Source organism: Eurosta solidaginis, chromosome 4, assembly GCF_040869045.1.
Source record: "Eurosta solidaginis isolate ZX-2024a chromosome 4, ASM4086904v1, whole genome shotgun sequence".
Classification (NCBI taxonomy): Eukaryota; Metazoa; Arthropoda; class Insecta; order Diptera; family Tephritidae; genus Eurosta; species Eurosta solidaginis.
In genome coordinates this window covers 871,337-899,320 of record NC_090322.1, presented here as the reverse complement: position 1 = coordinate 899,320, position 27,984 = coordinate 871,337, and the positions used below count along the sequence as shown (strand labels likewise).

The 27,984-nt window shown below is 36.5% G+C and overlaps 5 protein-coding genes across 31 annotated transcripts in view; 3 read left to right on the top strand and 2 right to left on the bottom strand.

Moving 5' to 3' along the window:
* The window catches only part of LOC137248391 (uncharacterized), a 130,773-nt gene extending 109,298 nt beyond the window's left edge, over nt 1–21,475 (top strand). For 9 of the 11 annotated variants that reach the window (XM_067779323.1, XM_067779324.1, XM_067779328.1 and 6 more), the window contains 4 exons: nt 37–131; nt 16,184–16,385; nt 16,448–16,744; nt 16,823–21,475. In XM_067779323.1, coding sequence (XP_067635424.1) covers nt 16,325–16,385; nt 16,448–16,744; nt 16,823–20,574 — 4,110 coding nt within the window. In that variant the 5' untranslated portion in view covers nt 37–131; nt 16,184–16,324 and the 3' untranslated portion in view covers nt 20,575–21,475. The remainder of the gene's footprint in view (nt 1–36; nt 132–16,183; nt 16,386–16,447; nt 16,745–16,822) is intronic. The other 2 variants (XM_067779332.1, XM_067779330.1) reach the window with 2 other exon arrangements.
* On the top strand, nt 8,742–10,097 carry LOC137248400 (putative nuclease HARBI1). Its single transcript, XM_067779343.1, has 4 exons — nt 8,742–8,814; nt 8,876–9,311; nt 9,378–9,522; nt 9,576–10,097. Exons 2-4 carry the CDS (start codon nt 9,306–9,308, stop codon nt 9,965–9,967), a joined length of 543 nt encoding a protein of 180 aa, XP_067635444.1. The 5' UTR covers nt 8,742–8,814; nt 8,876–9,305; the 3' UTR covers nt 9,968–10,097.
* LOC137248398 (uncharacterized) lies at nt 9,994–11,380 on the bottom strand. 2 transcript variants are annotated; one of them, XM_067779338.1, is made up of 3 exons: nt 11,230–11,380; nt 10,990–11,141; nt 9,994–10,926 (listed from the first exon to the last, which is right to left on the bottom strand). In XM_067779338.1, exons 2-3 carry the CDS (start codon nt 11,137–11,139, stop codon nt 10,213–10,215), a joined length of 864 nt encoding a protein of 287 aa, XP_067635439.1. In that variant the 5' UTR covers nt 11,140–11,141; nt 11,230–11,380; the 3' UTR covers nt 9,994–10,212. The 2 variants fall into 2 exon arrangements, with proteins under 2 accessions (XP_067635439.1, XP_067635441.1); XM_067779340.1 differs by having other exon boundaries at nt 10,990–11,380.
* Nucleotides 21,476–21,916: 441 nt separating the features above from the next.
* Nucleotides 21,917–23,785, bottom strand: ND-42 (NADH dehydrogenase (ubiquinone) subunit ND-42). Its single transcript, XM_067779336.1, has 4 exons — nt 23,683–23,785; nt 22,718–23,441; nt 22,254–22,652; nt 21,917–22,191 (listed from the first exon to the last, which is right to left on the bottom strand). Exons 2-4 carry the CDS (start codon nt 23,438–23,440, stop codon nt 22,096–22,098), a joined length of 1,218 nt encoding a protein of 405 aa, XP_067635437.1. The 5' UTR covers nt 23,441; nt 23,683–23,785; the 3' UTR covers nt 21,917–22,095.
* A 1,723-nt stretch (nt 23,786–25,508) lies between these two features.
* LOC137248382 (coiled-coil domain-containing protein CG32809) overlaps nt 25,509–27,984 on the top strand; it is a 42,261-nt gene continuing 39,785 nt past the window's right edge. For 15 of the 16 annotated variants that reach the window (XM_067779288.1, XM_067779297.1, XM_067779281.1 and 12 more), the window contains exons 1-2: nt 25,509–25,839; nt 27,123–27,263. In XM_067779288.1, coding sequence (XP_067635389.1) covers nt 27,161–27,263 — 103 coding nt within the window. In that variant the 5' untranslated portion in view covers nt 25,509–25,839; nt 27,123–27,160. Of the gene's footprint in view, nt 25,840–27,061; nt 27,264–27,984 lie in introns of all 16 variants that reach the window. The other variant, XM_067779280.1, reaches the window with a different exon arrangement.

Sequence of the window (27,984 nt, the reverse complement as noted above, 5' to 3'; positions counted from 1 at the left end):
TTGAAATATTTATTGCAATTTCTCTTTGCATTGCAGATAGCAGACGGAACGAAAGAAAAACCAGAACAAATTGTCTAAATAAAAAATATCCAGCGCCATAATTTATAATTAAACAGAAAAGGCACATAAAGGTAAGGGCATGGAAAAACTATTGAATGAATTAAATAGGTATTAGTGATATAAACAAAAAAAAAATAAATAAATTACAGTTTAATATATGAAGCGCTGAAAATTGTTTAAAAACCATAATAATTACGATTAGTAACAAAAAAATATTCGCAGCCAATTAATTGCGCGCCATCTTCAGCGGCGCAAAAAAAAGACATAAAACAAACTTTCTTATAGACAAATATTCGTCTAAATGGCAAAAGTTCATTGACTTGCCGGCTTGCACATTATTTAGCACTTAACCAACAACAACAAAGAACTTGTCCGCCAGCTGGCCTCATAGACACCCAGCGCAGCCAAAAAATAGGCTTTGCGGTGCGGCGCGATGTGGCGGAACAATAAAGCCAGCCTCACGTACACATACACACTTACAAAATGTAATTACAACAACAATAATGCGCAAATAATAATGTACATGATAAATGGTAAAAAACAAAAAAAAAAAAAACAGTCGCATATTTTTAGGTTCAGTGCGGCTAAACTCCTCATATGGGCCGGGCACCTTAATTATGCGTGCCACTTAACCGCCATTGTTGTGTATCGCACTTTTATTGTTGTAATTATTACTATGGTTCATGTACATTAACTGCTACTGTATTTGCCTTTAGTCTTTCTGTTTGCTCAATATGGTTAAGTAAACGGAATTGTATTACGATGTATGTATGTATGTGTGACTTGTTATGAAGTGTGTAAAATATTGAATACAAAAAACATTATCGCCACAAGTGCTGTTCTTACAATGGAATCTAAAGCTCTTCTACACTCAGAGAAAAATGTATTGCAAGTTTTCGAGAAGTGATCCCAGAATGTGTTTTCACAATCAGATCCAAGAGGACTTGCTCATTAGGGTGGGTACGGGAGAGTTATACGAAAAGCCATAGCCATACAAATTAAGATAAAGAATATTAAAGCCCCGACACATAAGCACTTTTTCATATACATAGATGAGTTAAAAACAAGCTTCTGCATTATGAGTAGATTGCACGTATTTTTATGGAATGGTAGAATGAGCGACACTGGCGCCATCTGATATTGGAAAGTAGCCAACTCCCCAATTTTGTTCCAAGCAAATCATAAGAAGAAGAATTTGACATTTGCTTCGGCTAAAGGCGATGACACAATGGCATTTTTCATATAGATGCGTTTCACACAAGCTTATGCATTCCAATAACATCGCCACAATCAACCAAGATGTTGCGTTTGTAAATATGAAGGAACTTCAGACTTGGCAATTGAAGTACACTTTGCAAGTGAAATTATTTTTCCCACTGGTTGATAAATTTTCTAACATTTTTCACAATTAAAAACTGCAATATAACAATCGAACACGACACAAAATATGTTAGAAAGTATTTTTGTTGTATAGAGAGAATGTTTACAACAGTGCTTCACGAAATTTTGTATGTGAATGGGCAAGGCATAATAAACTTCAATTGCCAAGTCTGAAGTTGCTTCATATTTACAAACGCAACATCTTGGTTGATTGTGGCGATGTTATTGGAATGCATAAACTTGTGTTAAACGCATCTACATGAAAAATGTGGAAGGGATAGGCCACAAGATACAACATTTTTTTTTTTTTGCTACAATAGACAAATGCCTCCGTTTACTGGAAGGAAAATTATCTAAATTGTCTATATCTTAACATATAAAAATCACGTGCCACTATGTTTGGGGCCAATGGACTCCTATACTACTGAACCGATTTTGAATTTGTTTTGCACTCCGTGTGTAGTTTGATCTAACTTGAAATATAGGATAGGTTATATCTCAGTTTATAGTCGCAATATTATTTTATTGCAAATTTTTTTATTTTTTTGTACGTAATAATAAAATGTTACGTATACGCACCGGCACTCTCATTTTCAGGGGTGCGGATATACTTCCTTGTAATTTGTTGGTGTTTAATTAAAAAACGTGCTTATCAATAACAAATATTATAGCGAATGATATCAAGTATAGCACATCACCAGACCCGCCGAGAGGGTGGGGAGTTTCTGAGGGGGCCCGCGATTTAGAGGTACTACCCTCTGGGACAGGCAATAAGGGATGCAGAAGAATGAGAAGAAATTGAGAGAAGAGAAAAGAGAGGAGATTGAGAAAGAGATAGAATGAGACGAAGATGGAGATAGATGAAGCGAAACAGACGGAGGGAGGAGTGAATAAAAGGATTAGGAAAAAGTGAAGAGGGGGGAGGGCAGAGTCAGACGGAAAAAGCTTATTAAAATGTATGCAGATAGGCCAAATTTAGGGCAGGACAACGTCTGCCGGGTCTTCTAGTTTTATATATAAAAATGACAGCGAATTTGAAAATGGTACCTGCTTTAGTTTCATATATGTACATGTGTAGTTTTGATAGTGGTTTATAAAACAAAAATATAGAAATCGGACGGACAGGTGAAGCAGGTATTAAATATTTGGTATATTGATGCCATATATGAGAAAATTTTTGGGGAGAGAGTGGTAGTGAGAGTCGAACTGGGAGTGGGATAGAGTGTTTGTGGGAGTGGGACTGAGAAAGGGAGTGAAAGTGGGAGTGGAACTCGGTATGAGAGTGTGAACGTAGAACCGGTTTTGTAGTTTAATGGACATAAATGGAATAAGGGATGGACAAGAATAAGAAGAACAATGGAAGTTAAAATAGAAGAGAATGCGATAACAAGCGAAGAGAGGAAGCGAGGCTCACTTTTTAAATGTAGGCAAACCGATTTTCGGGCAGAAAAAAGTTTGGTGGGTACTCTAGTTTGTAAGTAAAACCACAAAAGTAACTTCTTTATAATTTTAACCAAAAACGCTTATCTCAACAAAAATGTGTCGACTTTAGAGTTTGGCGTTTTTCAAAAAAGTAATTGTTGGGAGCTCTGCAAGCCTTTTTAAAATGTTTCTTGGTCTAAAACGCCGATTTTATTTAATTAAAACAAGGGCCGTTATACCTCCGAGAGGATTTGGGCCGAGGTTCTCCCAAGATAGAGTCGTGCTGTACTTTTCCGACCGTGTCCGACCCAAAAATGACCGATAAAAATTTGACATTTTTGGGTCGGACAGGGTATACATGAAAATTTTACAATCAAATGAAAATCCTATCGAAAAATCTATGGCGTGATATCGGTTAATAAATCGACCCAGCCTAGTATACACTCTCTTGTTAACTCTGAATGATAAGGTAGTTTTAAGAAACATTTTGAAAGCCAGCTAATCCCATTTGATAGGAAGTTTGGGCTTGATTCACTAACTGTCTCTAATCATTTCAAGAAATCTCTGTGGCTTGTTTGGTCTCAATTCAATGACATTTCTGTGCTTGGTCTGTGCCCTTTTTAAACTTTGATAGGAGAGGGCGATTTACTTGTTTCATAACTCTGAAGATATTCGTTCAGAATGAAGTATAATGAAGTAAATCAACAAAAACGGAATTGAAAAAAAAAAACGAAACAAATTTCTGAAATTTGTGTACTAAATTTTCAGCGCAAATAAAGACAGCCATTTCTCTAAGTGTTGGTATATGTAAATATATATATATCTGCGCGTTATTTACAACACGTTTTCACGTATTTTTATTATCCAATAATCGATTTTCGGTAACGTTCTACTTCTCTATAGCTAAATATTTAAATACATATTTATTATTTGTTGTTGAATCACATTTGGATAATTCCTTTGTAAACTCTTTTAAAAACTGATGGGACGAGCTAAGTTTGCTTTTTTTTTTTAACTTTTTACTGTTGAGCTTTGCATGCACACATACATAAGTTCTTAATGAATATATCTATGTAGGGATTATGGGTGCTCATATACTGTTATGCATACAAATGGGATCGTAAAGTTCTTATTTTGAAACCTAATGGTTTTTGTTATATAATAAGGAATTTATGAAGAAAGTTATGCAGAATTTGCGTTTTGTATTTTTTGTTATTAAATTAAGTTTGCTTTGATTTATGGCATGCCATAATTTTTGAATCGATAAATTTGCCGTTATAATTTAATTATCATAACGTGATGTTCAAGTTTTAGGCTGGGTAACCTTAATTCTATGGTCGTCTAAAAAGGATAGGGGATTTTACATAGAACTTGGGCGATTATTGCTTATGAACACAGGATTTATTTCTTATAAGGTTCTTAATCTAGTTTTGGGCGGAGTTATTTTAAAACAAAGGGCCGGGTTTTTTGATATTTTCTTTCAGTTTGAACGTCAAGCAAACTCCTGGTTACTCTACAGAAACAATCAGTATATTGAGGTCCCCACAGTTCTACGAATGCAACCTAACCTAGCTAGATAGATACATGTTTAAGAGCTACAACTTTCAAACCGATTGATCTCTGCGCTTTCCTCATAAGTTATCGAAGAATATTTTTTCGGTCCCATGAAAGGCAAACACGGTTTCATTATTCATTATTACTTTTGATAATTTGCTTGGAAGACTATTAATTAGTCTTGCATGAGAATTTTAAAAGTGCTAGTTTTCGGTGGGAGTTACATTCTAGGATATAGGAAGTTTGAACACTTGTTCGCTGCAAAAGAGTGAATCTTTAAGCTTTCCTACACATTTGGTCGAGATGACATCGGGAATGTATTCTCCTATATGGACAGCTGAAATAAATAAATGGCCGTAGAAATATATTGGCTAGAGTATTTTACTTTTATTCCTATTGGCTCTGGTGTATACATTTGCACCGGAACTATTGTATATAATTCTTAAAAGAGGCAAGATAACATATTACTTTTCCCATTATAGCCTCGACGCTAGGGATTTATTGTTGCACCTTGCACAATTTTCGGTGTGATACCAAAACTAATTTTTAAGTCAACGCTGTTGCTCGTTGTATTGAGTAATGACAAATGTGTTATAGGTTCGCCCCTCGGCCGTGATTTGGCAAACACACCGAGTATATTTCTGCCATGAAATGCTTTTCAGTAAAAACTCATCTGTCGTGCAGATTCCGTTTAGAATCGGCTTAAAATTTGTATGGCCTCGTCCCGCCAATTTATAGAAAAATTTTAAAAGGAACACGACCCAAATTAGAAGAGAAGCTAGGCCTAAATCTCTAAGGAGATATATCGCGCCTTGTATTTCATTTGAAATATATGTAAATATGTTTACGCAAATGTTGTTTAAATCCATATTGATCATCTTTAATTTATTGATTAGATTGTTGACTAGACAAGTTCTCTATTTAGATAACAATTGTTAGGTAAGAACAGGTTCTTTTGCTCTTATAAAAAGGTTATCCGTCAATTTGATATAAATCTTAAGTTTTTAGTTGGAGCGCTTTATGAGCGCAACCCCAACCTTGTACAAATTTTAGTATATTTTTATATACGTACATTAAAAAAGATATCAATGACATTAGTGAGCACAAAGCGGAAAATTTAGTTACAATAAGTTTAAACTACTTTTGTTGCGGTAAAATTTGTTTAAAATGAATTTCGCACTGATTTTGTTTGTTACAATCAATGTTTTATATGCGAATAAACACAGCAGTGAACAAAAAAACAGCAGTGAAAATGTTTATCACATATCGTCAATAGAATTCTTCGTTTACTATTGTAACGAATTTTTGGGAATTTCTGATAATTATGCACCTTCAGCTAACGTTCGAATCGCTGAACTGTCGAGTAAATAACTCCACTATTCAGTATTGCAAAATGGTCTTTATGAGACTACTTTGGAACTAGTACACATATACTTCACGAATAGCGTGTTTAAATCAAACTGTTTACTAATTCCTCAGCTTGCGCTACCTTTATACTCTCAGTTACCTCGTTCGCATATTTCTCTTAAGGTCTAGACGTTTCACTAACATGCCTTCTAGAACAGTTGTATCTTAGCCATACACATGTATATCTGTATTTCATAATTTTAGATAATTTCGAAGTTTTTATTTGTAGTTCTCTGAATTTTTTGTGTATGCAGTTTTATTGATTTTTTTACATTTTTTCGGATTTTTTTAAATTTTTCCTTATGAATTTTTTTTACATGAAAATCCGAACACACACTTTTCAAAAATCAATTGCCATTGCTATTTTTCTGTTCGCTGCTGTAAATATGAAGTTAATGCAACTATTCGACATTGTTCCACTGACAGTTCACCAAAAATGTCAAGAATAAGTAGTTACAAATAAGACAGAGTTTTAAATACTTGGTCATATCTCTAAATTTGTATGTTTGTATTTTTGATTACAAAAAAGGTAGCCAATGTCGCGACTCCTGAACGCTTTAAGTGCGGCGCGGATTTGCGGATTTTGTTTTCCAATGACTAATTTTAGCGCATGCTATTTGTTATCGTATATTTTTATACCCGGCTGTACTTGTACACAGGGTATTATAAATTTGATTGGTTGGATAACGGTTGGTTGCACAGGTATAAAGGAAACGAGTCTATATGTATAACTTTCATATATCAAAATCATCAGAGTCAAAACAAAATTTGATTAAGCCATGTCCGTCTGTCTATCCGTCCGTTAACATGATAGCTTGAGAAAATATTGTGATATCTTCACAAAATTCGGTATACGGGCTTACCTGGGCTCAGAATAGATTGGTATTGAAAGTGAGCAAAATCTTAAGCTAATAAAATTCGGTAGGTGGATTGGTTTTATGACGCAAATTGAAAAAAATTTAGGAATATGGGCGTGGCACCACCCACATTTTGAAGAGAAAGTTTGGAAGTTTAACAAGCGGTTTATCAAAAGCCGTTAAAGATATTAGAAATTTGGCAGAGACAAATTATATAGACTGAGTGAAGATAAACAAAATCGGTTAAAGCACATGCCCATTTTTCCTAAAGGCATAACCATAACAAAGTTTACAATAAGTCTATCGTATTTAACTACATTTGGCTGATATTCTACCACAGTAGTGGTAAGGTAGAGCTAAGAACAAAACCTAAACAAATTATGAAAATGGGCGTAACCAGCCCCTTTTTTGCTACTCTTTCCAAAATACTTTTCATGCCAAAAGTCGAACAAAACTCTCCCAATCCGAACTAAATTTGGCAAGTTCATTAGTGGTAGCCTCTGTATCCTTTTTTGCTTATTTTGAATGAAAATTAGTTCAGAATAGAACCACATATGTATTATTTCGCAGCCTTATAACACTATTAACCACATAAAGCAAACAACAATAACGTTTCAAGTACACCGCTGGGTATATTAAGTTCGGTTTCACTCGAACTTAGACTTTCTTACTTGTTTTTTTTTTTAAGTTTTTTCTTCTCTCGACTGTTTTGTTGTTTGTTTGTTTTTAAACGCCTTTTCATTGTTAAAGCCTTAACATGTTTTTGCAGTAATTAAAAGTGAAAAAAGTGTTAGTAATTTGTTTATTTGTGGCTGTGATGGCGCATCAAAACTATTTGACCTTTTTTTTTTAATTTTCTAAGTATTTCGAAGCAAAACAAATGTTCGAATGAGCAATCCCAAAAAACACCTAAGACTCTTTCATTATTGGATTTAACGATTTCTGTGGTCATTCATGGAACGCACAATCATTGTGCAAAATTCCAACTCACAACACAATTTGATGAATTAATTTATTTTGAATATATTTTTATACACTTTAGGGTAAATATTTATACCAGCAATTTAAGCATTATCAATAGTTAATAATTCACAAGCAGACGAAGCTTAGATAACTGAGCAAATGAGTAATCTTCAATTGTACAACAACAATGTACTATGGGTAAGCAAAGCTGCTTTCGTGCCTGAAACTCAAAGATAAACAGAAACTGACGAAGAGTATCAACGTTTTGTGCAACCGGAAAATCGAGTTCAGCCGGCAGCCGATATATTCTAAAAATTCAGACAATCTTAGCGGATTTCACTATTTTTCAGCATTTCTTCAAAGTTGCATAAATACATATATTACTCATGGGAGTCCACCAAAAGTGCTACTAAAAGTTTGCTTTACGAACAAACTGAAAAACCCTGTCAGAAACCAAGATCTTTGTTAAAAAATAAATCTGTCCTCTTGGCAAATACATACTACAAGCTTTCTAGAACCTCATGGGATTGCGAATAAATAAAAAATTAAAAGCAGTACACTGAAAGAAAGCTTTGGCTGCGGTATAAATTTCTGTACTGATGCCGGCATATTTCATGCGATATTCACCCTGCAAAGAAAATGGGTGATAGTCCCGTAAAACGACAGTTCCGCACTACAGGTTAAATGAATACCTTCGAAGCGAGACAAGTTGGTAGTACATGTTCCAACAACGATGAAGTCTAAGATATGTATTTAAATTAGTTGATCAAAAGCCTGCGAGCGCCATGTCGTATGAGTAACCTTCTCGCATATAAGAAAATCACCCTTATCGCGAAGTTCACGCGGAAAAGTGTTCGCCTTCACTTCTTTTGTTCGGGTGAAATTTTTCCGCCTATCGGCAATTTCGGGTGAACAAAAGTTCACTTCGAAACAGCTGATGCTCTATTGTGAATTAGCAGTGAACAAATAATTTATTTGCAATTGCGTAAATTTTGTAAACAAACATATATTTCGTTAAAATACAGCAAAAATAGAGATACAAAATTTATAAAAAAATGTTTAGTATTGCACTTAGGTTGGTATTGATTGAGCGCGAGGAAAACATAAATGTGAAAGCGATTCGGAGGCAATTAAGGGACAGTTCTAACCCTTTGGAGCTAAGTGACTCACTGTAAGTTAAAAATTACTATTTTCAGCACTTTTGAATAACAAATTAACTTCTCTTCAACTAGTTTTCTACAATATTACAGGCTAAATAAGCCGGCATTCAAATATTTGCTAGATATTCTTATCAACTCCTTGCCACCATTGAAGCAAAAATTTGGAGTACCACCAATTGTAAAGTTGAGCGCATGTGTTCGTTTTTTCGCAGAGGGAGGACATCAAAAAGGCGTTGGAAAGGATCATGAGGTGGGTCTTAGCCAATCTTGTTTCAGTGAGGTACTTTCAGAGGTGCTGAACATTTTGCAACCGTTGCTTTGTCCACAATGGATAACTTGGCCGACTTTAGAAGAACAACGTCAAACTGCACACGATTTTTATGCAAAGTTCGGAATACCAGGAGTTGTAGGATGTGTTGATGGAACACACGTTAACATAGCAACCCCTTCCAAGAACGTTCACCAATTTTACAATATAAAAGGCAAATGCAGTTTAAATGTTATGCTGGTGAGTGCTGTGCATAAAACTAAAGCTAAAATAAAATATAAATTATATACATAAATATTTTTTCAGGTATGTGACAGCAATCTAAGAATTCGTGCTATCGATGCTACACACCCTGGTGTTTGCCACGATGCCTTTATATGGAACATAAGCGACTTAAGATCAGAAATGGAACAGAATTATTTGCAAAGTCACAGCAATGTCCGTCTACTAGGTAATAGCATAAAACCAATGAAACGAATGCAATTGAAATCAACAAGTTTTCAGGTGACGCTGGGTACCCTCTAGAGCCTTGGCTACTTACGCCATACAGAACTCCAGAAAGTGGATCACCTGAGGCAAAATTTAATGAAGTTCACACGCGTTGTCGAAATATAATCGAAAGAACAAATGGTGTTCTTAAAAATCGGTGGAGATGTATTTTAAGTGCAAGAGAGTTGTATTATTCTCCTGCAAAGGCAATAAAAATAATTAACGTTTGCGCAGCTTTACATAACATTTGCATTCATTACAAAAGTGAAGCAAATTTGCCAACGCCATATGATAACGGATATTTGAACGAGAATCCTACATTAGAAAATCGACATATTGGCCAAGAAAACAGTACCTATATGGTGGCAGGACAGCGTATTCGTACAGAAATCACAAACACTCTTTAAATAAAAAATATTAATTCAAATTCATTCATTATTTTTATTTTAAAGTATTAAGGTACCGTTGTTATCAAACTTATTTCTAGAAAAATCAAACATCAATACTTCATTTCATGGAATAAAAAAGGAACACAAATACCGCATTGCACTAAACTATATACATATATATAAAAATGAAAATATTTAACTAAATAAATAACTATTTCATTCATTGAAAATTCGCTTAAAATAAATTTAAAATAATTTAAAACTCAGTCTTTGGTTTTTCGTTTTAGAATTTCAATTTTTAATTCTTTTAACTCTAACGCCCGTCGATTAAATTCAATTTGCTCCTCAATTTCACGTTTTCGCAACTTTTCCATTTTCAGGTTATGCTTTTTCAATTCAACTAATTTTTTTTCTTTTAGATCGCACATACGATTCAGTGTACGGCACAATCTATCGTTATTTGGTTTAATTTCTGCTAAAATTTCGCCCAATTTACCACATAGGTCTTGTTGAGTCTCTAGTTCCTCTAGTTCCTTGCGAATTAACTCTGTGCTTGTAAATTTTTTGTTGGACTTAGGTCTACTGAGTGTTGCTATCGCTTGGGGAGTGTTGCTATCGCTTGGTGGACATTCCCGTTCAGCAGCAACAAGATCAACAGGTTCGCTGTCCGCCATGCTTGTAGGCAAATCCGTACTATATCCAGGGACGTCATCGCTACTACAACCAGGACCGTCGCATAGTACAATGTTCGATACTATTGTTATTGGCGAACTAATTTTGGCCTTTTTTGAAGGAACTCCGTAGCTATGTGAGTCTTGAATACCTTCAACGGAATCTTTTAAATCCAGCAGTTGGTATATTGCCTCTTCTGCAGTCGAAAGTTTTTGTGTTTTTTTGGGCCCGCCTCCTGTCCCCCTCGCGTAAATAGCATTTTTTGACGCCTTCTTCCGTACATATCTTTTTTGGTCATTCCATACCTAGAAAAAGATACGTTGCCATAAAAAATTGAGTTTACATACTTAGAAATAAAGGAGTTTTACTTTTTTCCACTCAGCTTCACTCTTAATGGGTGGACCAAGGCTATTTAAACATAAACTTAGCTGCTTCCAGAAGTCCAAGACTTTTTCCCGATTTTCTTTTGAAAACCCTCTTGTAATTTCGGGATTTTGCATCATTTTTTCAAGTAGCATTTCTGATTGCGCATTATTTATTGATTTAGTCCTAATAATAAAAGTATATACAATTATAAAAATATCAATATGCAAAAAAAAATTACTCACATTTTGATTTTCTTTCGTTCGCCTGTAAAATATAAGTGAATAAATTTGAGTTTTCCCCGCTGTTCATTTCGCCCGAACAAAGAGTTGCCGATAAGGCGAAATCATTTTCGAACATGAAAAATTTGTTCGCCACTCTTTGCGATAGGGTGAACAAAAACTGTGAATAATTTCGGGTGAAAATAAAACTCGCGATAAGGGTGAATAAGAAAGAACAAGTAAGAAAGAGTAAGCTCGGGTGGAACCGAACTTTATATACCCAGCAGTGGACTTGAACAGTTGTAGCTAGGAAAGAAATGTGTATGCCAAATTTCGTTCGGATTGGGAGATTTTTGTTCGACTTATGGCATTAAAAGTATTTTGAAAAGAGTAACAAAAAAAGGGACTGGTTACGCCCACTTTCATAATTTGTTTAAGTTTTGTTCTTAGCTCATCCATACCAGCACTGTGGTAGAATATCATTCAAATGTAGTTAAATACCATAGAGTTATTGCAAACTTTGTTTAGGAAAAGTGGGCGTGGTCTTTAACCGATTTTGATTATCTTCACTCAGTCTATATAATTTGGAAAGGATAGTGTCTCTGCCAAATTTAAATGTAATATCTTTAACGGCTTTTGAGTTACGGCTTGTTAAACTTCCAAATTTTTTTCTTCTAAATGTAGGTGTGGCACGCCCATATTCCAAAATTGTTTGGAATTTATGTTTTGCGTCATAAAACCAACGCACCTACTAAATTTCATTAGCTTAGCGGTATTAGTTTTTGAATCATCTCGTTCTTACCATTTTTCTAAATTTTCGGTATCGAAAAAGTGGGCGTGGTTATCGTCCGAAACCGGTATGTCTCCAAACTAAATTTGACAAGGGATGACAATGTAAATAAATTCAAGTCGCTATAACCTCCGAAGAGATTTTAAGGTGAGTTTTCACCGAGAAGCTTTTCATGGCAGAAATACACTCGGAGTGTTTGCCAAACCACCTTCTAATATATGTCATATAAGAAATCATTGCAAACTTTTCGATTTTGAGTAAAAGTAGCACATTACAATTGTGCCTGGAATTTTTGATAACAGCAGAAGTTATCTGGCCCATAGTGCAACGGCAAAGACAAGTTCCAAAGCGGGCGAAGGGATTTATTATTTTACTATTTTATTTTTATATACTCGCTAGACTTTGAACAAAAAGCAATTACTTGGCGATATATCATTAAAATATGATTTAAAAAAATTCGGTATGTGGTCAAAAAAGATGTGCGTTAGTATGTATGTATATATAGAAAAGTTTTTAAGGGCAGTTAATCAAATATTTAAGAGCTTAATTTTCGTATATAGCTTATAAAACCCCATTTTTTTGTTTTTGGTAAAAATTCCATTGCAACGTTATTATAGCGACTAGCCAAAAGCTTATGAGCACCCCCCGTACTTAAAGACCATAAAAATAAATATTTAAATATATTTTTATATGCACTTAAGTATAGACCTACACATAAATTTATACATTATAAGTAATTTACGTGCTGAATGTCAATGTTTTTTCTTTAGTTACACTGCTTCTCTGCCTCCCTCTTCCACCCAGTCTTAGCATTCGCTGTTGTCAATCAAATCGGGCAAAAAACGCATGACACAAACAACAATTTCACAAATCACTTAGCGTCAAAGCCAAGCACGCGGGGACACCAATTAATTTCCATCCCATAATAATTTAGTCGCATCACGCTTTAAGCCCGATTGTATCATCTTCTAAGTTTAACAACGCAATGCACAAATATTCACAACACCCAGTCATTAAGTGCACATCATTTCAAATTTGACGCGCCTAGAGCTTTTGCTATTTAAACTACACTTCAAGTATTGGAATTTTTATTTCTACTCAAATTTATTATGTATTACGACTTGTCAGTTTGAAGTGCATATTGGCAAGTGCATAAACAAAAACAACAAAAAATGATTAATCGTACTTGAATGTCATTTTCACTGCCGATTGGTAGCAAATTATTTTGTAGTGTTTTGTTTTCTATTGTTGTTGTTATTATTCTGTTATAGTTTTAGTTAAGTGAGGTTGAAACTAGTTACACCACGGATAGATACTCATTTTCTTTTGTTTGCTGCAGATAAGCTCAATCAACCTTTAATTGTACGAGTTAAGTCGTTAAGAAGATTTTGAGTTGGTTGGAAATTCGATCGAAAAAACATCAAGTTTCAACCATTTGAAATATTCTTTATTTAAAAAGTCACTTGCAAACCCTCCCCGAATCATTGTTTGTGGGCGATTCAACCCTAAAGAAAGGGGGCACAGCTTTCGCATCGTTTCTAGCCCAAAACCCAAAAGCAGCGCGAAATAAAAATCGATCTACGGACGCACGGTCGCACGTGCTATCGATAAAAAAAAGACTCATATACATGATTATTCATTTAAGCAAATTTCTATTAATCGCGATCAATCACATCTAAATGCCAACAATATCAGCGCGCTCTCGTTTCCCGCCCCTTCTAGCCATTTAAGCGCTCCATCCTTGGGCGTAGGCACTCATGCGCAAATATAATTCTCTATAACGATCATTTTATCTATCAGCTCAAGTATGCCTTTGTATGCAAACAATTAATAATAACAAAAAAATTAAAAAATAAAAAAACCAGATAAACTATTAGCAATAAATTCCTTGAGACACATCGCAATTGCATGATTAGCTTGTAAATTGTATGTAAAGCTACAAAGGAGAAACAACAACATTGAAGATTTTGTACTGGGACTTTGCACAATTTTACCGCATTAGAATTTACAAATCCATGCAAACATTCCAATGATAAGTACAACCCTGCAAAAATTGCGATTAGTTAAAAGGATGTTCAGAACTAATGCCAGATCACGCCACTTCTACCACCTTGTTGTTGTTGTTATATTAACGATAAAGAAACTCCCCGAAGGCTTTGGAGAGTGTTATCGATGTTGATGGTCCTTTGCCGGATATAGATCCGGTATGCTCCGGTAACAAAGCACCATTGAGGTATTTGCCCGACCATCTCGGGAACGATTTATATGGCCACATTAAACCTTCAGGCCATCCCTCCCTCCCCACCCCCTAGTTCCATGAGGAGCTTGGTGTCGCCAGAGCCTCGTCTGTTAATGAAACAGGATTCCCTGCGGGTAGGTGAGGTTGGCAATTGGGTTGAAGAAGCTATATATTGCGCTGGCAACACCTTGAGAGGGTTGCGCTACACAACCCCTTGAATCCCACTTCTACCACATATGTTCCATTAACGAACGGGTATAAAGTGGGACCTCTAGCTGTTTCAGGCTCTCGGTTGTTTTTTTTTTTTTGGAAATTTTTTATATTATCGGTCTACATTAAGGGCTTACTGATTTCAATTATCTATACAAAATAAATTTTTTTAAATATTTCATTATTGCTTCATTGAATGCCTAATGGAGTCATCTATAGCTCATTGTATTAAGATTTCAGTTGGGAATATGGGATAAGAAGCTCAAAACTTGTATAGGCTTTTTTTTGGTTGTAAAGCTGGTCAAATGTCGCAAAATTTAGTTTTTCGTAAATATCTCGCATCCTAGGGGTTAACCGCGTTTTATGCTCCGTACGAAGTTTGAACATCATGGGATTCTTCACAAGTCCAGCCTGAAGTATTTTTTCGCAGGCTCAACCATTTCCGAGTTACAGCGCGAAAAGCGCGAATCGTTTCTTAATGTTGCCTACTCCTGAATTGACAAATGGAGAGAATTCGCAAAAATTTTGCATTTAGACTAACATTGGTGTCGCCAACAAGACAAACTGCGTTGTTACTCAATGTTAAGTTATTTATAACTTTTTAATGTTTGTTTTCGTGACTCCCTGATGAAGATGTAAAAGAAAAACATCGAAACGCGTAGGAGAACAAGAAAACACTTCATCGGCCGAAGAACTCGAAAGTGATGCCAGTTTTCGGTAGAGCTATAAAGCTAGGTCCTAGAAAATTTCTCGTAATATAAGTCCTGGCACTTAATTGGGGTTTTTCCGTTTGGTCATCATACAAATTCTGGTTACACTATGGACACATTCAATCCATGTGAGGTCTTTATTGGCCGACTACTTCAACCTAACCTAAGAATACCTTATTGTGTGGTCTACAGCTTTTCCAGAGACTACTCGCACCATTTTTTGCAGGCGATTCAGGTATTATTGCACTTACACATAAAAATATCCATAAAAAAAGTAACGCAATCAGCAAAAAATTATAGAAATTTAATTAAGTCAGCGATTGAAATATTCTAAAGGCGGTTGAAAATTTTTGAATATGAAAAGTAAGGCCTTTCAGCGCTTATCATGTATTCTTCAGAAGATAAAATCCCTGACGCTTCACGTTAGTTGTTGTCGTACAAAAGAATTTCTAAGATTTGATTTTAATAAAAAGAATAGGTTCAGCCAAAGAAATATTTTTCTATAGCCCAGGTCCTCTCAAAACTAATATCGCAGTCGAATGAGATTATAAATATCTACAGATATTTAAGGTCTAATATCACAAAAGGCAGTTTATTTTGAATAGCTAAAAGTCTGTCCACACATCACCACATTGAAACGAAAAATAAAATCAATTTGCATGATTTTTTCATAAAATTATATAACAAAGAAACGCTCTCACGAGAGTTTGATCTAAGCACTAGAGCTAACGTAGTAAAAGAGTTCCATATAAGAAAAAATCACAAGCCTGATAATTCGCAATTCAATGATAACTAAAAAGAAATCTACTTTAGTAAAGCTCAGAAGGTATTCAAGTCAAAATTGAGATACTCCAACCCAACTGTGCGGCAAATTCTAATGTACGATAATACGTATTTTTTATACTCGAAGGCTGGCGTAATCTTCAGCGCTGTATATAACAATATGATTGATAAGATTTCTAATTGTACAATCATAAATATTTTTCAACATTAACTAAAATGTACGTTTGGTCAATTTTTTACTTTTAGGCTCGCACATAACGATATTATGGCTCTGCGCAGCAGTTAAATAACGGCATTTCGACGAAGAAGAACTTTTGCCACGTTTCGATTTTCATTTAAAGAAATTTATTTTTACAAATTTCTGGTCTTTGGTTGTACACAAAAATTATGAGCAATATGAAAAATGGTATCTCAACCCTCAATCGTTGGTTGGGCAAGAAAAGCAAAAGTGAGTACTAAATGACTCATTATTTTTATTTTGATATTATTTGAAATTACGTTCCTTTACAGCCGACAAAGTCACGCCCAATGGCAAACTATCGAAATCAAGCACAAACCTAAACAGCCTGTCCGTCTCGACGGCGAACATCAACGAAACTAGTCAACTGGAGTATAATCGCATCACACCGTTGCCGGTCGCCACAAGCAATGCGCCCTTCGAACAGACATTTCGCATAACCGTACTATTGCCGAAGGATCAGCTGTATGTCGCTCGCTTAGGTGCACGAGTGCCGCTCAGCAAACTTTTGGAGTTGGTGTGTGAAAATAAACTTTTGGACTCAACTAAGTATGAATTTAGAAATCCAGGTATTGTCCATGCGCAACCTTCTAGTAACCTCTGAACTAATAGTAATTTTTATTTTTTCCCTCTTTTTCATTTCTCAGTTGATCCTAGCCTAGTATACAGCTGCGATTTAACAATCGGCGCAGTCGGTCTCTCCGAAGTACGACTATGTCACAAGTCCGAGTCATACGACAGCTTTAATGCAGACGAAATTATAAAGTTACATCGAACTGCAATCATACGCGACTCACTCTCCTCGTCGGAGTTCAGCAGTCGCTATTCAAAGCATACAACGAAAACCACTAGTCCCTATAGTTCGAGCAACTCACTTAACTCCATGGACTCCACAGGCATGAATTGTGTACGCACACCGGTGTCTCCGCCTACAACTATGCCAACAGCAACGACGCCTCTCAAAATAGCTGCACCACCAAGAAAAAAGCGCGCCGCACCACGGCCACCCAGTCAGATTGCAATTCCGGAGAAGACAGCGCTGGGAAGTGCTGATGAAGACCCCACAATTAAACCAACTGAATTGAATGGCACCGGAAATTTTGGAAGCCCAAATGATTCAGCGTCGTTAAATAATCGTTTTGTCTCTACGCCGAACCTCTCAATAACACCAACGACGGTAGATGACATTAAAGCCGAACAAAATGGTTACTTGAACAGTTCTGCCGCGGAGAGTACACTGGAACCTAGTTTGAACGGTTATGCGCATGTGGGTTTAGAGCAGGAGAAATCACAAGTGCTGCAAAAGAATGCACGCAATTTATGTGGTGGCAGTGTACAGAATTTGTCTAGTCCGCATGTCTTACAACAATCTGCTGAGTTCCCCGAGCCATCGCCGCGCAAACGCATGATACAAGTTAAGAAGAAAACTGCTGCACCCGCACCGCCGTCTCGTAGCAGCATGTACGCAGATTCAGATACAATGTCTATACGGTCAGTGACTATATGCACACCGGACACGCCCTTGGCGGCGCTAACACCAAACTCGCCATCAGACTATGTGACCAACGAAACATCGCCGGCTTTAGAAAATTTTCCACTCAGCAGTAAGAAGCAGGAGTCACCTATTAAAGCAGATAATTCTGAACCGGAAATCACTCGGTTGCAAGCTTCCACACCAGTGCTTGAAACAAATTTCACGGAACCCGCACAAATATCTTCAGAAGCAGCGACTAGTGTTCCTAAACCTCTACCAAGAGTGACGACTAATACTCTTCTTAATGCTAATAATTCATTAAACGAGAGCTCGGAATCGCCCTTGGCAACAACAAATGTTTCAAAAATAATGCTGAACCGCACACCAACACCTGAGCCACGTTCACTTTCGGCGGAGCCATCAGAATCCGAAAGCTACTTAGGCGCACATATAGCTGCACTAAGGAATATTTCGGTTATAGAGCGTGACGATGATGAGCCATCAAAAACAGAGGACAGTGCAACTTTCTTAAGCGCACATATAGCTGCACTCAAAAACGCCTCCGTTTTAGAACAGGATGACGATGTTTTGTCGAAACAAGCTGATTCTGGTATCGGCGAACCGGTGCCATCCCCAATACCAGATAGTCTACCGTCAGAAGGCTCCGCGCATGAGGGAAAATCTGCGTTTGAGTCAAGCTCAGATGATGATGACATTGTCAAAGTGTACAACTTCAAACTTGGGAAAACTGTGGTCAAGTCACCAACAGACCCACATACTTTGGAAGATTTTTCAATTTTAAGCGCTGCCGCCCATTCGGATAGCGGAGATGTTACGCCAGCGCCGTTAACTCAAGAAGCGATACCGAATTTCTCTGATAGCGCCTCTTGGAAGTTTACAATTCCAATATCGCCGCCACCGAATTTTGCTGATGGGCGGTTTGCGAATGGATTTGATAGTGATAAGAAATCAGATATGCCCATTACTCCCAAAATTAAGGAGCGACCTGTACTAGATTTTGAGTCGATTTCGAGCACGGAAGGATCGAATATTCAAAAGATTGAAAGCTCCAGCGGCGAAACCAAGACATCGCACAAGAAGCAGAACCATAATGTTATATCAGAGCCATTACAAAGCCCAACAGCGCCGTTAAATGAGATCGTAGACGAACTCTCGGCAATCATTAATGAAAAGCGTTTAGATTCGTTAATCAAAAAGCCAGAAGATCGTCCAGAGATTGAAGCAGCTAAGCCAAATACACTATCAAATTTTAGCATCACAACAATTACACAACAAACTCAAGAAAAACAATCCAAAGAAATTGCAGAGGATGACTCTTCAGAAATAAAAGCCGTGACTGATGTATTGAAACATATCCACACAATAAATGAAAGCACAGCGTTAATACCACAGAATTCCAATAGGTCTGATGAAAGTGTTTCCACGCAGCTACCAACCGAAAAAATTGAACAAAGCGAATTCGGATCCAGTCGCAGGTCATCTGGCGAACTGAGTATTGGAGAATCGCCAACGCTTCAGAGTCCAGAGGTTATCAAAACAATTCTTAACTCACGCAAAAATAGCTTAGTTAGCAATGGCGAAGGCGAAAACAAGCCAACCTTGGATAGCATAAAGCTCGAGGAAAAGAAATCAGCAGGCACAAAAGCGGATTCAGTAGAGGAAACTTTAAATTTAATTGAGGAGACAAAAGAAGTTTCTATAACCGAGCACAATATCGCACTTGTTACAGAGTCGACGAAACCTAAAGAGCTGCCCAAAATATACCGGTACTCCGGACCACCAAGCATCAATTTCTCTACGTGGGACGAGCGCCCAAAAGCACAAGTTTCCATCAAGAATGAGGGTGATTATATATTTGGTGGTAAGCATGCGGATAGTCAAAGTGCGGCAGTCACAACGGCGGCAATTGAGATCAACACGAATTCGTATGGACGTCATAATCGCGTTTCAATGCCGGCAAGTAGGTTTTGGGCCGAAAGGGATAACGCGCCACCTCCACTATCACCAAAACCCACAGCTAATGCTTCACCAACAGAACGTATGGGAATTATCGAAAAGGACTTTCGTGTACCTATAACGGTTAAGCCATTACGGGATGTTATTGTTGAAAATGGCAATACAAATGTTACAACACAGCAGCCCGCCAACAAAGTAACATACCGTAAGTCAACCAATATAACAAAAGTTATATTCAATGGAGACGCACAGTCGCCAGAGACCAATAATAATAAAATAGAAACAATTCAGAAACGAATATTTGCAGGTAGAACACATACATCGTCTTTGCCGCGCAGCAACACTAATCGGTACAGCATGCCCGCGGGTAGTATAGTGGGGCCTGCATTGCTGCGTTCAACCTCCATCACACAGTTGGAAGCCAACAAACCGAAACAGTCGCAGGCCGACGCGGCAGTGGCACCCTTTGGCCAAAACACTCTACGAAAAACGGGATTGAAAGAAAAAATACTCGCAAAAGAGGCAGAATTAAGGCGAGAGGAGAACGGTGTACATACAGAAACTTCAAACTCTAACCAAACTAATACCAAATATACCACAACAATTTCCAATGGTTTCGTGAATTATAACCAGAAACCGGAAGCAATACAGCAAGGAAACGCTGATGCAAAACTGTTTAAACCAACACAAAGTGGCAAGCTGGAGCTGAAACTTTACAATCCGACTAGTATCTATATGAATCAAATACACACGAATTCAAGTACAAGCTCGTCACCGACTAAATCAAAACCCGTAACACCCACGCCACCGCCACCGCCGCTCTGGGCTGTAATGATGCGCACACCAAATGGCAGCGCGCCAACCACTCCCAACAGTGCGGAACCAAGAGATCAATTGTTAATGGCGATACGAAATTTTAAGCGTGAACAGTTAAATCGTGTCGTTTGAGAAAGAGAGACCGAAAGAAGGAATAAAATAACGCACAATTAACAGAGATAGTCACAAAAAGCTGGACTGAAATGTTGTAAATTTTTATTGTATATGAGATAATTTTATAAATATGTATTTAAAAAAAATTTAAAGGAACGAGTTTTTAAGAAGAAGTCAACATGTGTATGTAATTTTATTAGTTTAATTTAGGAAGTTAGGAAAGCGAGTTGTTACCAGCTTAGGTAAGCCGAAGTTCTACATGCAGGGCAATCGTAGCATGAACGCCCCCTTGCAGTAGTTCGGTTGTTTTATATAATAATGGAATTTATGAACTATGCAATCCAATAATTCAGTCGTTTTTTAAGATGGTCCAATGCACTTTCAGAAAATTTGTTCAACAAAAAATATTTGGATATTAAACAAAAATGGAATTTAAAAAAGCGGCTAATACATTTTATGTATGTATGTAGCATATTCGGATATGAATATTGGAATACTTGAAGAATTAATGCAACGATATATGATATGCATATTTGTAAAACTGCAGATCAATTATTTGCTAAGCAGAAAGGCTAACAAAACGTTGTATTCTTTTTATTTTTCAAAACCTGTTGCTAAATGTACAATTTGTGCAGTTCGAACCAAATAACTCCTAGATAAAGAAGAGCCTTCCACGGCTGAGCGCAAAAACGCTCTTTCGGGTTTTAGACTTATCCAATTTATACAAAAATAACTGATCTAACGTTTTCTGTAAATTATTATCCAAGTAATCTAATTAACATTTCAAATTACGCATTCATTGTTTTGTTAAAGCTTTTGTGCGTATTATTTATATTTTGCTATGTTTTATCAATATGAAGAAAGAAATGGAGTACTAAATTGTTAATATATCATAATAAATATCAATCATTATAATTCACACTGAATTTTTATTACTCTCTATATATGAGGTAAGTTAAAATCAAATCAAAGTATTCCCTGTTTAGTAATCACTTCTGCTACGGCTACTACTACTATTATTACTACTACTACTGATACTAACCTTTACCTAGCCAATCACATTTATCCAAAAAGCAGTTGATTTTGTCAAAGCAGGGCATTATGTTAGAAAAATGTGAATAAGTGTGTGCTTCTACGGAACTGCTTTTGTTTTTTTGATTGTTGACAAATAACTTTTGGAGTAAAGTCCCATAGTTGACTTCACAGGTTTTGAAGAAATTGTGCGCCACAAGCGGACAGTGCTTGGTATGGTTTTCTCGATTTATCTGATTTCTCGTGGCGTTTAGCGGTTAATGGTGCTGTGCTTATCGAAGGACCGAATTTTAACTGGCGTGGAAATGATTTTTGTAAGATAAACCAATTATGTATAAGTTAAAGTATAATAATTATATTTCCTTATTCTTATTTTAACTAAGAAATCGAAATTTCGGTGTTGTATCGAATTAAACTGCGATCAACTTCCATTTATTATCTCATTACTAAATATGCGTACCCCTTTCTTCCATATTAAAGTATTATTTACAAATAGTGGCTAACATTTTACATAGGTTCATTGTAGGGGACTTTAGCTTTGAACAGTAAGCCCGTATCACCCATGTCTTCATTGTATCCAGGGCGATATTGCATGCCAGGAGCCTGTTAAAACCAACAAAATAATCCATAAGTACAAAAATATTTTAAATCGATTTAATACTTACGTTAAACCAAACATCACGCCAAACTTTGCCATCTTCTGCACTACGAACCAATTCTGGCACATCAAAACGTGGCACATTGAAAAGATTCATCATAACTCCCTTCTGGTTACAATATTTGATACGTGCTTCGCCCCATAGCGATTCAAGTGGAAAACGCCAGTCCTTCATTTTCTTATCGTGATGATCAACTTCGAATTGGTCAAAATCAATTCGTTCAATATCTTCGACTACTACTTCGGTGTCACCACCAGCCCACCAGTCGTAAATTAAAATTTCGGCATGTGTACTTATATCTTTGAGGAAATGTTGTTTATAATACATTTCAATATCTTTAAGGTAGGCATCAGTGAAAACCTTTGAATTAACTTCGTGATCTAAGTTACGGGCCTTGATACGTTGCTAGTTATTTTCAAATATAATGTAAAATTAACACAAGTAATTAATGATACATGACAACAAATTACCTTAACAGCATCAACGTGGCAGTCCAAGTAGATAACCAAATGCGGTTTAAGAAGTTCATGAATGGTATTTTGACGTATTTCATGATAAACTGAATGAGCGCCAGAAGAAAGGAAACCATTTCTAAGCATTGCTTCCGCGAACACAAAATCAGAATAGCAACAGCGATCCAAAACAACACCCTGACCTGTCGAAAGCACATGTTGTAAGGCATCAATATATTGCTCGAACTTTAGCATGTACATGCGGATTTGGAATTGCGCAGCCAACGGGTGAGTGGGTTCGCGACAAAAGTTAGTCGCATCATATGAGCGACAGAGTTCCGGCAGTTGGGGATCTAATTTACGCATATCATAGCCATAAGAATTAATGTATACCAAATCCATATCGACAGCGGGCATATAGCACATTTCTAACTCATCGGCCAATTCTTTCGCGAACTTGCTTTTGCCTGCAGCAATCGGTCCCTCAACACAAATTATTTTGGAATTTTCATCCATACGAGGTGACGTTTTGTCAAAAAACGAATTGAAAACATTGTAGTTTTTTTCTTTGTATGGATAGGGAGGTACTTTAATTGGACGTGGGCCGCCACGCATAGTTTTTCCCATGATGGAACGGTTTTGAGTTAGCGCCAATGGGGACGCCGATTGCGTGTTCAAGAATGATGGAGCAGCATTACGACTACAAAGCCGCACAACGCCAACACGGATAATGGTAGTCATTCTAAAAGTAAATTGTAGATCAATATTGTATTAATTATGGTTAAAACGAGGTATAATCTACTTTTATGCCGCAAATACTACCATGAAGTCATTACATCACAACTTTTTCAGGTAATGCAGCAAAAAATTGCAGGTCTTTTCGCGAGATATATGTATAGAGAAATTGCTGCATTTTGACCCCAAAAGAAGCCCAGAAGATAATTGCCTACAACCTGAAAAGTTTGTGTTATTTTAAAGCTCACCTCGTAAAATTCCCTGCAAAATTTTTATTTATTTTCACTCCAAAAAACAAAATCGTTCACACGGTCAGCTGTCACAACAGTTTTGGTAAACGGTAGTTCCGGTGAACGGTGTAGCCAGATTACTGGACATTAAGGGCTCGTTTATGTGAGCCGATTCCAGGGAGAAATTTTTAAGTAAAAGTTATAAGGCAATTGCCAATACTTTGAATGGAGCGAAGCAATACTACAACAACAACTGCTAACACACGTCCGAAAGTGAATCATATTGACCACATTGTTGTTGCACTTGCATGTTAAATTTCTATCGGTATCTGGATCACTGATCATTGGAACGCGATGATTAGCAATTGAAGTTGGAAAGTTTCATGTGTTTGTTGTCATTATATTGTACACATCAAACAAATAGAAAGGGGTTTTGTACATATTTAATTTTGGGACCAAACCCGGGCCGGCTAGAATAATTTTTTATAAACGCAGCTGAAAGGTGTTTACCCCCGCCCTTTCTCTCTTTGCTGTTCGGTCATTTTTCAATATATTTTGAAAGATGTAAGTTTTTATTTCCACCTTCGGATTTTTGACACAAAGCAATCAACACACCCCTCCCGACTCTTTGGACTGCAATCGTAAAAATTGTATTTACCTAGCGTGAACCTTTACTAAAATTATCAATTTTCGTTGATAGAAAATTAAATATATTGAATTTTCAAAAAACTGAGAAATAGATGTCGCTCATTTTTTTGTAAATATCGTGTATAGCTACGCACAAATCACCTACCCAGATTGCGCATTCACGAGTTCAAAATTGCTTCGTTCTGCGCATCTACGTCATAGTTGACTCTTGAGCGAATAAAAGAAAGAGCTAAAGGAAAATAGTCAATTCATACGTCATAAAAAGCAGCTGATCTAATGTTTTCATGCGCAATCATCTTGTGTGATTTGTGATAGCTACGAATATTCAATTTTAGGATAGAAGTTATAAAAGAGAAACTAACCTTCAAATCACGTTTGAGAAATGGGTTATCTAATCGCGTTTGATTTGGAAACTTGATAAGGTCTACCGAAAAATGTATTGGTGAATATTTGTAGTATAAAAAACTGAGATTGACTGAATGTTGTGTGTGTTAGTGCAGTCGAGTGGCTTCGTGACACACGTATTTGTTGTCGGCTACATGTTGATGAAAATCAAAAATTTTTGATTTTTTCATTTGACGCTTGATTATTTGATCGTCGCGGGGTGTGATTGACAAAACAGCAGTGCTGTATTTAGTTTGTGTTGACATTCAAAATGAACAAATGCGCGAAAAAACAGCAATTCATATTAAAATTTATTGAAAATTATCAATGTATTACGTTTTGCGTACAAGCTTTTCATCCACAATTTCCTTTTATCACTCTTTTCCCTTTTCTTTTTATTTAATAAAACTGCTGTAGTTGCAAGTAAAAAAACATCATCATCCAATGACGACATATTCACGTCCGAACGCTACTTTTCTCAATGAAAATGTTGATAGGTGGCTTTTTATTTGATAGTCGCGGGGCAACCGTCAACCACCCGACACGCACACAAACAAAAATTCAGTCAATCTCGTTGTTAGTCGCCGGAGCCCTTAAAGGAACTTTCAAATAAAAAATTTTAAATAAGGTATTTTGTAGCACTTCCTCTGGCAACGCTGTACGTAGTACAGAGTGCTACAGGTATTTAAACAATGACACTGACTCTAAATAGAGCATGCTGCTGCTGTCAAATTGAATAAATTTGTATACTGGCACACATTCATACATATCTACATATGCAGATGAGTATTTTTGCATTTCCCGTATTCTAATTGGTTTTTGAGTTTCGTTGCACCAGCAAATAAACTGTTTTGAAAGCAATGTGGCATTATTGTGAACATTTTATTCAAGGCGGTATCATGAATTAAAGCAGAGCGCAGCCGTGGAAACAAAATATCCCAAATCCTGTGCACATTTAGGGCGGAAACTCTTTTATGATATACCAGAAATATTTGCCATTACAACGTATCGAACGGTTTTCAAAAGCGGTCATATTCATACGCTACACAAAATAAATTATAAATACTTAAAAATTCAATTTAATTGAGCAGAAAATAATGTAAATTATCCATAAGTTGCAGCAAAACGTAAAGTTTTAATTAGGTGTGTAAATGCACTACTTGCGAATAAATTGAAAATTGGTCAAGTGCGTCATACAATCGAATGTGCAGTGGAGCACTCAAGTGCTTTGACATTGGAGATGCTGTGAATATTTGTTAACTAAATTGAATGCTCTCAGTGTTTTCCAGAGAAAAAAAATTTAAAAAAATATTCTTAGTTTGACAATTGAAAAGTTTCTGAATATTACTATTACGGTTTTCTAGTTTGCATGCACATACACACACCCATACATTAAAAGTCAGTGTTTAGTTTGTATTCACAAAATTAAAGTTTCAAAATTAGCTACAGAGTAATTATTTAGGCTTTAAAATCCAATTATATCACATAATTGATTCAGCTGTGTGGAAAAAAGTCGGAAGCAGAGCACAAATAAAACCAACAACAACACTCGAATCAGCAGCCTGGTGCAAAGATAGTTTCCTTATATCCTCTGCATACTAGCTAACTCCACGCACTTTGCCCTCCAGGGTCAATAGAATCAAAATGCTTGTCGTCAGCAAACACTGACTTCCCTTGTCTGCTCCCAACCCCAGCAGCTTGTTGGGTATTAAAATGCACAGTTTGAATGTCGCTGCATTTTGTGCACTTGACGTAAAATTTAAACCACCCAAAAATACCAATGCAATAATTTCCCTTTTGGTGAGAAATGCCATCGTGCATGTGGCCGTGCTGTCGTACGATTACGCGGTCGAAGCACGAATTGTGACACTACATGCCGGCTAAATACACAAAGATTGTTGATATACGAGGGATTTCTGACGCGGCGGGGTTGCGCTCTCTATCGTGCCATATGTACAATTTGAAAACATAAACAAACAGAAATTTCTCAGCAGAGACGGGTGGGACATGCGCATCATCAGCATCTGCATTCGCTTTTGTTATGATTTCTTTTTTTGCTTTACTGCTTTCCTCGTGCAATGTTTGCACAGCCCCTTAACCACCAATACAATTTGCAAGCAGAAAGCAAAAAAAAGGAAGGAAAAATGTTCAATATAAAATTCAAAAGCCGTTCGCTGCAAAGTTTGCGCTGGAAAAATATTTGTTCAGAGTTTCTAATCAACTGGCCCAACCGTGCTGCAAGTACTGAAGATACTCAGTAGCACTTAAGCACTTGGCTAAGTGCACATGCTACACACATACATATATACATACATACATACACTTTTCTATATGGATACATATACATTTGTTCTTATCCGACCAGTGATTTCCGTACTAACCCAATGCTAATGCGAACATTTAATACTTTCCGGTCGGCGCCATAGTTGTCGCAGTATAACCAACAAAAACTAACTGTCACACGATGCTGATACGTTGGAAGAGCAAAGATAAAAGTTCATCGAACCAGAGCAGCAACAACAGCAGCAGTAGCGCATCAAAGAAAAAACGAAAAGGACGCGAAGGAGGTGGGTATTGGGGTAAATGTGAATGCTTATAATGCTATTGGTTTCGGACTAGTAACGTATGTGAGTATATGTAAATATACAGGGTGAATATATCGCACACAAACTACAAAAGAGTCACAACTTGAAAAATGTAAATGTTCAGGAGAGAAGAAAAACGGTTTATGCGAAAACGTCTGTAATGTTATACTGAAATCCAGTTTTACAAAGAAGGAGACCTTCATTATAAAATGAATTGACGAAATTTTGTTGTAATTATTTGTTTACGGACAAAATATATAGCAATTTTGAATTATGACTATTTCTAAGAAACTTAGTACTCGTACATTCACAATTATTTCATCAAAAAAGGCACATTTCACAATAAACAAACCAAATTTACTCACTTTTTACGTATAAAAAGACACAATGTTAATTAATACACAATAAAGCTAAAACTTTGTTGCAACAAGATATTCAGAATTTAAAATAATAATACGCTTTATGCGTAAAAAAACTGTTCACTTGTTCTTAAGCATTGACACAACCAAAAATAGTACTCATTAGTTGATACAGCTCAAGCGATGCAATCAACACCAAAACTGGCATAACGGTAATTTTCCAGTTAAAGAAGAAAATAACGACAGCGAAATTGAAGGGGCAGTTGGAAATGTGTACTGTGAATTGGTTTATGGAAAAAACCCGATTTTGAAAATTTTTAAGTTAAGACTCTTTTGTAGTTAGT

Excerpts from the sequence above, each read along its gene's own strand:
- LOC137248400 (XM_067779343.1), top strand. Across the intron at positions 9,523-9,575 it reads CAGCAATGTCCGTCTACTAG|GTGACGCTGGGTACCCTCTA; the intron begins GTAATAGCATAA and ends ACAAGTTTTCAG.
- LOC137248398 (XM_067779340.1), bottom strand. The coding sequence starts at position 11,139 with ATGCTACTTGAAAAAATGATGCAAAATCCCGAAATTACAAGAGGGTTT. Across the intron at positions 10,927-10,989 it reads GTGAAGCTGAGTGGAAAAAA|GTATGGAATGACCAAAAAAG; the intron begins GTAAAACTCCTT and ends ATCTTTTTCTAG.
- ND-42 (XM_067779336.1), bottom strand. The coding sequence starts at position 23,440 with ATGACTACCATTATCCGTGTTGGCGTTGTGCGGCTTTGTAGTCGTAAT. Across the intron at positions 22,653-22,717 it reads GCCACGTTGATGCTGTTAAG|CAACGTATCAAGGCCCGTAA; the intron begins GTAATTTGTTGT and ends GAAAATAACTAG. Across the intron at positions 22,192-22,253 it reads GGCGTGATGTTTGGTTTAAC|GCTCCTGGCATGCAATATCG; the intron begins GTAAGTATTAAA and ends TGGTTTTAACAG.